At 41.2% G+C, this 10,556-nt stretch overlaps 1 protein-coding gene across 1 annotated transcript in view; it reads right to left on the bottom strand.

The window, feature by feature from the left end:
• Positions 1-10,556, bottom strand: part of GPC4 (glypican 4) — a 112,712-nt gene continuing 102,156 nt past the window's right edge. The window contains exons 4-9 of the mRNA XM_081125580.1: positions 9,458-9,623; positions 4,571-4,701; positions 4,332-4,478; positions 3,335-3,471; positions 2,528-2,703; positions 1-2,434 (exon numbers count right to left, since the gene is read on the bottom strand). Of these exons, the coding sequence (XP_080981706.1) occupies positions 2,232-2,434; positions 2,528-2,703; positions 3,335-3,471; positions 4,332-4,478; positions 4,571-4,701; positions 9,458-9,623 (960 nt within the window). The 3' untranslated portion in view covers positions 1-2,231. The remainder of the gene's footprint in view (positions 2,435-2,527; positions 2,704-3,334; positions 3,472-4,331; positions 4,479-4,570; positions 4,702-9,457; positions 9,624-10,556) is intronic.

The following is a 10,556-nucleotide window of genomic DNA, read 5'->3' as shown; positions in this document are numbered from 1 at the left end:
AACCTTCAAGAACATTTAATTCGGAAAATGTTATTGGTTTAGAGAACTTGACTGAAAGAAAACAGCTGGGCAGAGTTCAAGGTTTTAAATTAAAAACAATCTAACAAGGTCTATGGGGATAACTATTTGAGCCACATTTTGGAGACCAGATTCATTTTTACCAAGTAAAAGTAATAGCAGTCTAAGCTAAAAAGGAAATTCCTCACAACTGAGGTAGTTACTAAGTATCAGCACATTTTCCAAGTTCTCACAAGGCAGCTTAGCTATTTACAATCCATTTTTCCTCATACATAAATGGAGTGCCTTTTCAATTTTATGTCTTCTGTGATTTGTTTTAAAGAAACCACTTATACACACCAGCCAGAATATGCCTATTTTATTAACATCATGCTTTAATAAATAACTGGCTACTTCTAATAAAATTAAGCCTCTGTTTACAACAGCCCCCAATATTCCATTTTGACCATTCTTCAGAATTTGGTGTAGAAAGTTGAATGAAATGTAGACCCTGAGCTATCAAGTCATTATGCTTCAATATAAAAATAGAGAATCACTCTTGCAACTGAAGATTGAACAATAACACAAACAGCCTCTCTGTGGGTTTTCACTTCTGTAGAATTGGTTGGGATCTCAATGGCTGTCTAAAGCAGGAAGAGACTTGCAGAATTTTCTTCTTTCTGAGGACTTTGGGGAACTCTTTTTAAAGTGATTTGTTATAGTCTCATAGTTTTATGAGCTGTCACTTGGTAAGGACACAAGAAAAAGGTTCCTAAGGGGCCAAGGCAGTCGTTAGTCTTTGGCCTGGGACAACAGATATGGCCTTTGCCAGTTCACCCACATGGCTAAGGGTCACCACTAAGATGTAGTCTTCTCAGCTCTACTCCATCCCCGCCCCTCCCCAAACAACAAGAAAACATGAAAAAAATCTGGACTCCCAGATCTTCCCCAAGTGGGCTTTTTGGTTGATGGGGTATCACATAGCTACGAACTCTGAAAGTCCTTTGCCCTTCCTTGCTCAGGGGGCTGAGCAAGGAAAACACATAAGATACCTTAGAATTTCTTTTACAAACTAGGATCCCAAAATGAATGCAAACACAAACACACAAAAACTTTGCTCAAGTGTTAATGCTGTTCCCTGAGCACAGGTTGTACCCACCCCAATTCTAGCGAGCCCCAACGCAGCTCCCACCATGCAGTATGGCCGGGTTTGACAGCTGGACCACTATAAAACCTGAGGGACCAAATGAGATAGTTGGTCACTTATTTCTGCCATTGGGCTATCAACTCAAAGAGAGTCAAGTGTGGACACGAAGACCAGCACACAGCGACTTGCTGACTTGCCTGGCTAAAATAGCAAAAGAAAACAAAACAAAACCCGCCCCCTAAACAAAGTGTGAACATGTGATAACTGGGACACCTTGTATGGCCTTATATCTTTCCAGGGAAAATATATCAAGGATCTTCTAAATGGGTTACACTTTAAGTGGGTTCAAGAAATGAACCTATATGTGATCTTAGTTTATGCAATGCAACTCAACCAAAATGGGTAGTCTGCAGTCTCTTCCAGTCACCAGCTATAAATGAAATATAATATTCTTCTTATATTGATGCTGGATGAAACCTGGAAAGTGGATTAGAAACCCCCTTGTGCCTTCACATTCTGTCCTAACTTAGTAATAACAAATCACCTCCTCTCCTCTCCTCTCCTGATAAGGCAACTAAAACAACAGGGATAAATGGAAATTTTACTGCTTGTTGGGCTTTTTCTTTTAATAAGATAACATGATAAATAAAACCTGCTTCTGTACAGCTATTTAATATTTCAGAAATACGTACATGTTACATGCCAAGAAAGGACCCTGGTTTTCTTGTAAGAAACAAGGTGAGATCATAATTGAAGAAAAAAAACCCACAAACAAAAACAAACAATAAGGAAAAACAAGAGTGATAAAATCACAAATGCACAACTAACTACAGTTCTGTACCTACACCGCTAGCCACGTTTAACATGATTCTGGGGAAGCAGGAACTGACTTTATGTACAAGTCCCTTTTTCCCACAAAACTGAATGAAAAAACAAGGTCAGAATTTTTTAAACCAGTGGCCACATAGTAAAAACTGTACATTGTCGTCCATTCATTTGAAAAGCAAAGTCAGTAGGATGGTATAAAAGTGATAACCGGCGCCTTTTAGCTTTCTGCTGACGAACACATTTCCTCTAACATTGAGAATTATCTCCACTCTCTCTGCACAACCAGAAACAAGATGCAGAGGACAGTGAGGAGGTAGGGCTGTGCCCCAACACGCGCACCGGCGTGGTTGGCTTTATCATTGGCATTCCTCCCAGAGTGGTCAGTTGTGTTATACTCAAGCTCCGAAGGGCACTGCTGATACTCACATCCACTTCCACTTCCTTCTCCGCTGCTTTCATCACCTATTAAAAAAAACAGAATACAGATTTCACTCCACTTGTTCTCATCACAAGGTGCGCAAGAACAATCTGTACCTTAGAACCACAAGTGCTTACTGATATCAAAGAAGTCCACATCATTCCCATTGTAAGCATTCTTCATTTTATTGGTCATAACCCGCAGAGCCATGATTTGACGAAGGATCAGTATGTCCTGTTTGCTGGTGTCCACCTGGACCTCAGGATTACTGATTTGGTTGGCTAATCCATTTCCTGTCACTGCAAACAGGTACCTGAGATGAGAAACGACCCCATTGAGATGATCAGTAAGACAAAAAGTGGCAGAAGATAAAAGATTTATGCCTAGATTCTAATATTTTCACTGAATACAATTAACTTCCACTTCTAAATGAACTCAAATTTCTCCTTTTCCTGGGTCTATATCTTATTTCTCCAACTTGACCATGGCCCTCTTGAAAGCTACCCATTTTGCAGAGGTCGGTGGGTCAGAATAAAGTGCTGAAATGTGGGTACTTATTTAAGTTACTGAGTGTGTACGGGAGGGACACAGGGCACCATCAAGTAAGAGAATGGATCTAGAGCTTTTTGAGGCCAGGTCATTGGGCAAAGAACCGCAGGTATTAAATATTTTTTGTATGACACTGTTGAAACAGCTTGATCCCTGGTTGGAGCCCTAATGCCAGTACGTGACCACTATCACAAAGTTTTGCTCCAGTAAAAGTACCTGGGTACCTTCCCAATCCTTCTATGGTAAAACCCATTCCTAAGAAATTCTAGAAGCGTTCCATGTTGTTTCTACCAATCCTGAATTTTTTCTCAATTGACAATGGAGAAAACCCTCTCTGAAGGTTACCCAGGAATTTAGGAAGAGAAAGACTGTAAATCCATGCAACAAAAGCTAACCTGCTTTTGCCTTTCCCATTCCAGCAGTCGTCCTCATTGCCATTTCCCGCAGCCATCCTCTCATCATTGCAAACGTTGCTAGGAAGAGAGGACCAGAACTTCTTGGCCTGTTTCAGTTTCTCCTTGACATCAGTAACCTAAGTGAGAAAAACAACAGGGAGGCCTCTATAAAGCAACACAAAACAACCTCATAGATGTGCCTTTTGATCATTTCTAAAGTATCTCCAGAATGATATGCAATTCATTTTCAACTTTAGTCACTAGAGAAAAACGAAGATCAAATTTATACTAAGAACTAGAAAGTCACTCAAATAAATTAAGTTGAAATATTCTGAAGGAGTTGCCTGGATCCACTGTCTTCTCTGCCTCTTAATTGGAACTACTATCACCCGGGGCCCAGCAGGTTCCATACCCTATAGATACAATATGACACAGTCTCTTCTCACAAGCCTGTTATGCTTAGGATCAAGCTCATATATTGTCCACTCTGTGAAATTTGCCTTTCCCTGCACGCCGTCCCCTCCTCTATGTCCCTTTCTACTACTATATTTGAAGCATATTGCTGTGTTTAAAGCAGTTTGCTTACATTTTCTTACCCTTCTCCCAACCTATCATTTACTACATATACCCTTAGTTATAAGGTGGGATGTCTATATTTCCCTCTCTGTGGGGGCTTTTTCAGTACAAGGACCTGTCTTATTCCTCTGAGCCACCCTGTAAGTAGCACGGTCACGGGCTTATAGTAGATGTTTAGTAAATACATGGTGAAACAACAGGAGAGTTTTGAGATACGACTTATTGCATCCCATTTCCAAGACTACGTCTGAACTTTCTCAGCTAGAAAATGAGGGAGGCAGATTTACTGACACATTCAATTTGCTTGAAAAGTCTGGCCTGAAAGACCCACACTTATAAGCCTTTCAAGTAAAAATGTATTTTGAGCAAATGCTTTCAGTTTTTTGTCATTAAACATGGCCATTCCTGACAAAGTGCTTACCAGTTGGTCCAAACTAGTGCCAGCTGCTGTGGTCGGGCGCTCCTCGGGGTGATAGGGTCTGAAGCGAGCACTGAAGGCACTTTCCGAGATGGAGCGGGAAATCCGTCCGGCTGGGAGTGGCTTGGGAGGTCCACATCCCTGAAAAACCTGTGTGGGAGCAAGCGTGATCATATTAGGGAAGTCGCATCACAAGCTGGAGGGGGCCTCTGGCTCTCCTTTCAATATCCTCCTTCCATTACCTTCTGAGACACTTGCACACTGTTGTCCTGCATGTTCATAATGGCATCGGAAATCTTCACATCAATGGGATCCATGACGGATTCAATGTTGAAAGGGCCCTCTAGCCTCTCTGCCACCATCAGCATAGCATCTAACATATGAGGTTTGGGAAAGAACAATACAGCATAAAAAGTAAATCATTAGTTCATCCTTAAGTAATAAATCTGATTATTTTACTGTCTTTGCTTCCTGTGGGGGTAGGGGGAAGGCACGCATCATAATTAATTCGTGGTTTTATATCTGTTTTTATTACGCCAAACTGCACTAAGTTGCTATGTATGGTCAGCTCTCTAAAGTGTAAAGTGGCCAGATGAAGGCCTCATTCTGCAGCAAGGCAACCCAATCAGGAATCTTCTACTAGGCTGATTATTCACTGCCTCCTGTGTCAGTGGCTGTCACTGTAAGGCTCTCAGCTACCTCCCAGCTGACAAGCCTAAGGCTGGAGGCAGGATAACATGCCAGTTCTCCCAGACTTCCTAGGATCTTTTTGTTTCGGGTTCCATTTACAAGAGTCAAAAATACACATCAGTTAAAATCCTGGCATACCAACTCTTAATTTTTTTCATGAAACCCTTCCAGATGCCTGAGTGCACAGTTAGAAAATACAAACAGAAGTATTCCTAGGAATCCTAACGACTTTAAATAATGAAATTCTTGAAAAATGCCATTTTGGGAATAAGAAAAGCTTCCCATTTCAAATTAGAAGGGCCTTGATTTATTTTAAAGCAAAAGATGTACCTCCTTGAGTGAAAAAACAACACAAGAAGCAGTGCACACAAGCCATGCGCTCACAGTGTATCTTCAGGGACTACGCTGCAAGTCCCTTCTACGTGTTGGGGGAGTCTGGAAAGTTTTAGCACACATTGAATCTCTTAAACAAAATATGCTGGACTTGCTCCCTTGCCATGCATGTTTGTTGGGATTATGAGATTTAGTATTTTGGCCTGATACTTATTGTGCGAAATTAGATGAAATTGGAAACGTAATCATGTTCTCTCCACTTTATACTCTAGTGCTTCAGGCATGGCAGGAAAGGATAGTCAGGCCCACGTTACCCAAAGGCTTCAGGTAGTCCGAGGGCGGCTGGAAAGAAAGGTTATTTTCCAGAAGATTGTGAGTGTCCGCAAAGAACACTGCAGGCCACAGCCGAACCTCTACCTAAGCTTTCTAGTGAAAAGGCTTTTCAGCATCAGCATATCAATGAAGCCAAATTTGGTCATCAACCTTTCACCTTCAACCTAAAACAAATGCAAGGCAGCATTTTAAAGCACAGAGTCATTTCTCTAAACTACAATTCCAATGTCACAAACCACAAATAGATTTCTGTGAAATGCAATTTTTTTTACAAGTAATAACAAATGAAGTTTCAGATTGCATTGTGGTAAGTACCAATAAAGTGATGCTCCCAACCTCTAAGTAAAGGCTGCCAGCGTGAATATACCATTGTGCGAGAAGAGAGAGAAAAATGCTTTTGATGTGCTAGCAAAAGGAGACTTTTGTAAACAAGTGGAGCACAACTTAAATGTGTTCATCATTGTCAAAGCAGCAGGCTGCCACGTACAGAAAGCACATTCCTTCATAGCTGAGAAGTCAGCCCTTGCTCCACAGAAAAATATTATGAATAGAGAGATAATAAACATCCAAAAATGCACAATTTAAACAACAGAAAACAGCGTATTTTGTAACTACTTATTCCCCTAGTGGTGAGGAAAGGCCAGATCACTAATGTGTTTGTGAAAGACTGAAAGGAAACATAAACCCCAATTCACTGGCTGTTTGGTGTCTTTGTAAACTCTGAGCGGGCCGGCCATACACAGGGCCTGGGAATGGAGCGCGAGGCCGCGCCTTTGTTGGGGCCGGTGCCATGGCGTTGCGTGCTGCGCGGCTGAAGAATGCGAATGAGGGGCGTTCTGCTTGTGGCCTGCAGCCCAGGAGCCGAAGCTGCCCCTAACCCCTGAGGAAAGTCATGATTGGCTATCAACCGGGCTCTTCCTTGCAGCAGCCAGCTCTGATTAGAAGCGCCAAAGATGGCTGGTTTAGAGTTTTGGTTTTCTTCTGGTTGATCTAGGCCACAGGTCTCATTCAGAGGATGTTTGATTGTCTGCCTCCTGCCAGGAACTGGCTGGTATCTCTACCAGCAATCCCAATACCCTAATACTAAATCCTTGCTGGCAGCAACATGTGACAATAAGGTTGGCTAGAGGTCCAACAACGTTAACACTACTACAGTACATATTGGACAAGAAGTGGCATGTAAGTATAGTTTATGACTCTCCAGAAAGTGGCTTTTTTGGTCGGGGGCGGAGGGCAGGAAGAGTATTCAAAGTGAAGGTTTCACAAAATGAAAATCTTAAAAACCAAGTCCAAGGTGTTTTCAAAAATTTGGATCCACCTTCATGAAGGCTGACAATACTGTAATAGATGCAGTTAAAGAGAGGAAAGGGAAGGCATAGCAATCAGAAGGCAGATTTGAAAAACTCCTCCCTAGTCTCTTAAAGGGCCTAGTCCAACTTCAGGGTTTCAGTGCTCAGGGCCTCAGCACTGAGTCGCTTGCTCCCTGCCCAGCAACAAAGCCATCCCTTCTCACTAGGGCAAGTGATTCCTTCTGCACTGAGCCTCAGGGTCGACTGGAAGAACAAAAGGGACTTTCCTCAACTTAACCCCAAGATCTGATTTAAAGTGGGAGGGGAAAAAAACCTTTGACTATTTATTAACTGGAATCATATAAAGGGGAAAGAAAAATTCCTTGCAAAGAAAAAAAACCCACAAAAACCTTATACCACATAGAGCAGAGGCATGTAAATTGGGACTGAATTCTGCAACCACAGAGCAAATTAATTAGAGCCTTGTGAAAATTCATGAAAAAGCGCCAGAGATTAACAATGTCTGTTATTCCTGGCCTTTTATATCAGCTTATTAAAAATAAAGAGTAAAATACTCATTAAACATAAAGTTTAGATACAATTATACACCTCATTCATCCACAAAGTATCACTGAAAATAACTGAGGAAAATTAATTCAGAAATTCTATCCATTTCTCCTTGGGTTTAATTTTATTTCTTGAAAGATAACAAACGTAACTTTTAAAACATATAACATGAACAAAAACAGCAACTTAAGCCCTCCATGTTTTAGGGTACCCTGTTGAAAATACTTGTTAAGCAAGCCAAGTATGGTTTTGATTTGATATGGACCTGCAAACTCTTGAAAATATATGTGCAAGAATTTGTATTTTAATACAGGATATGAGTTATAGTTTTGACTAGAATATTAGAATAATAGAATAGTGCAAGGGGCAAGCCCTTCTGCACCTTATTCCGGATGTATCTAGAAAAGTTAGCAAAACTAGATCACGGTCAGCATACATTTTTTGTACCATGTGGCAAATTCTACTTCTTTGCCCAGATAACTAGTGCACTAGAAATTATAGGGGAAAGCGAAAAGGCTAACCAACTTAAAAAAAATAAATTTAGCAAAAATAAACTGCAAACTTGACATCTGGGTGTAGGGGTGAGAGTGGGATTCAAAAAGAGAAAGAAAAAATCATCAACTTTAGGTCTGCAAGTGCCATGGGCTTTTAGTTCCATTTGAAATATTTCAAAGCAACATTCTCTCCATGGCTTCATTCGGGGCATGATGTGTCATTTGTGCGTGTATGTCTTTGCTGGTCTTTCGCCTTCCCTTTCATGGGATTCTGCTTTTCTGTGTGTAGAAGATTTTTTTTTTCAGGTCTTCTAGCTTTGAGCTATTTAGGCTACAATTGTGCTGAAGTGCTTAATATTCACATCTTTTTTTTTCTTCTGTGTCAGTGTTCGCAAGAATCTGTTGGAGCCAATTTACTGATGCACTTTCAGAGTTAAAATGGTAATTAGCTCTCATGCAGACTAAAAAGCATTCCCCACCACCAAACTCCCCCCCACCATCACCACCACCGAAAGGGAAAAAAAGCAAGCAAATTGCATACATGTTCCCATGATGTGGACAAATAAGTGAAAAATAGATGCTTACAAAGACACTCGAATTCTGCAATTATGCAAATGTGACTGGGGGATGGGAAAAAATCTGAGTTTATTTGTATGAGCTATTAGTATGTGTGCATGGCCCCACTAGACTTTTGGCATTAGCAGCTTCAAGGTTCATGTCTCAGGACTAACATGTACCTTGGGTAGGCATCAAGGGAGTCGATGAGTGGACATTTAAATCATCCTTAACTTGTCCTTCCCCACAATTCGTAAGTAACCTTCTCAGAAACTGGCCACTTCACTTACATTGCTGTCTGGGTTCTAGTAATGGTTTTTGTAGATTTTAAGTAGATGTGAGAATATTTACCTCTAAACTTATCAAGGATAAAAGTTTTTCCATTCCCACCAGAACAGTCTGTTATTGTTAAATCCTCTATAAAAAGAGAACCCTCTAAATTTTTACAGTTGATTTTCGCCTGATCCAAATATCCAATGGGTATCTGGCCAATTTGCAGAGATTCAGTTGTAGTGTAACAGATATAATGTTTCCAAATCCAATTTTGCAGCACAGCGATGACTGTACACCACCATTTACATGGATAGAAGCCGATGATGCATAACTAAAACAGACCTTTAGGACGGAAATGTCAAAAAGTCACTTTCTCATTATTAAAACTTGGTATTCACTGTGTCAAATGTCTTCAGAAATGCCACCATTACTTCAAGGCAACATTTACCTGTAGAATGTTATGAACTTTGAGTAGAGTTAGAATTGGCAAACATTAAATAATGAACAGAAATTTCATAGCTGACAATTGTAATATTCCTTGAGGCAGGAAGCTGAGCTATTACCAGTGACACAAATACATTCGTTGCTTACTCACCTATGAAATTGTTCCACTCAGAATCAAGATCTCCTTGGTTGGCCAAACAGCCTCTCATGATGTTGGAGCAGTAGTTGTAACATGGCTTCACAGTCACCAGACCCTGGCAGTGGGAGCAGTAAATCATCTTCAACAAGGCGTGGGTACACTGGGCTGTGGGAGTTACCTAAATTGGGAGAAGAAAGAGACAGTGTTGGGGGCAAAGATAGACACAGAAATTGCAAGTCTATCAATTTGACCTTGAAGGCTTGGCCATGAATTTAACTTCAGAATGAGTAGTGATGGATCATATTTAGCAGACCTGGCCTGTTTCCTGAAGAGGTGAACTAGAGCAGGATTAGATAAAAAGGTGTGCACTTGGAAGAAGGGAGAGGAGAGGTAGATAGGGATGAACACTGCATTACCTTAAATAACCAAGCCCCATTAATCTCCCACCCTGTAAACTCTCACTTCTCCTTCCTGTCTCTCAGTGTCTGCCTCTCTCTTACATACACAGTCACTCTCTCATGTTAAATGACTCAATTATTTCAAAGTCCTTCTACAAGTAACTTTCCAGGATCATCCATAGCTGTAGTAGTAGACGCTACCTTTACCTGCCCACCGTGCATGGCCTGCTATGGCCTCTACCATCACTGTGTTTGCCTTGCCAGACTAGAACACAAGCACATCTTTCTTTTCAAAAACTGCCTCTGAGCCTGGCTGGAATGGCTCAGTGGTTGAGCATCGATCTAGGATCCAGGAGATCGCGGTTCATTTCCTGGTCAGGGCACACGCCCAGGTTTTGGGCTCAGTCCCTGGCAGGGGGCATGTAGGAGGCAGCCGATCAATGGCTCTCTCATCACTGATGTTTCTATCTTTCTCTCTCCTTCTCCCTTCCTCTCTCTGAAATCAATAAAGACATATTTTTTAAAACCTGCCTCTGAAACTTAACCCCCAATAATCCAGGTTTAGAAGGGTACCTAGTATGTACTCCTTTCTATGCCTACAGCTGTGAAGAAGGAAAAATTAATGTATTTTACAGGGAAGAATATGAGTAAATGTAAACTTGGGGTTATGTGAGGGCCTTCCAAGGATTGGGAGCAATAAAGCAGAGTCCTCA

Source organism: Miniopterus schreibersii (genome assembly GCF_964146895.1).
Source record: "Miniopterus schreibersii genome assembly, chromosome: X".
In the NCBI taxonomy this organism is placed as follows: Eukaryota; Metazoa; Chordata; class Mammalia; order Chiroptera; family Miniopteridae; genus Miniopterus; species Miniopterus schreibersii.
The sequence above is the reverse complement of the archived record's forward strand: the minus strand, read 5'-3'. Positions and strand labels throughout refer to the sequence as shown.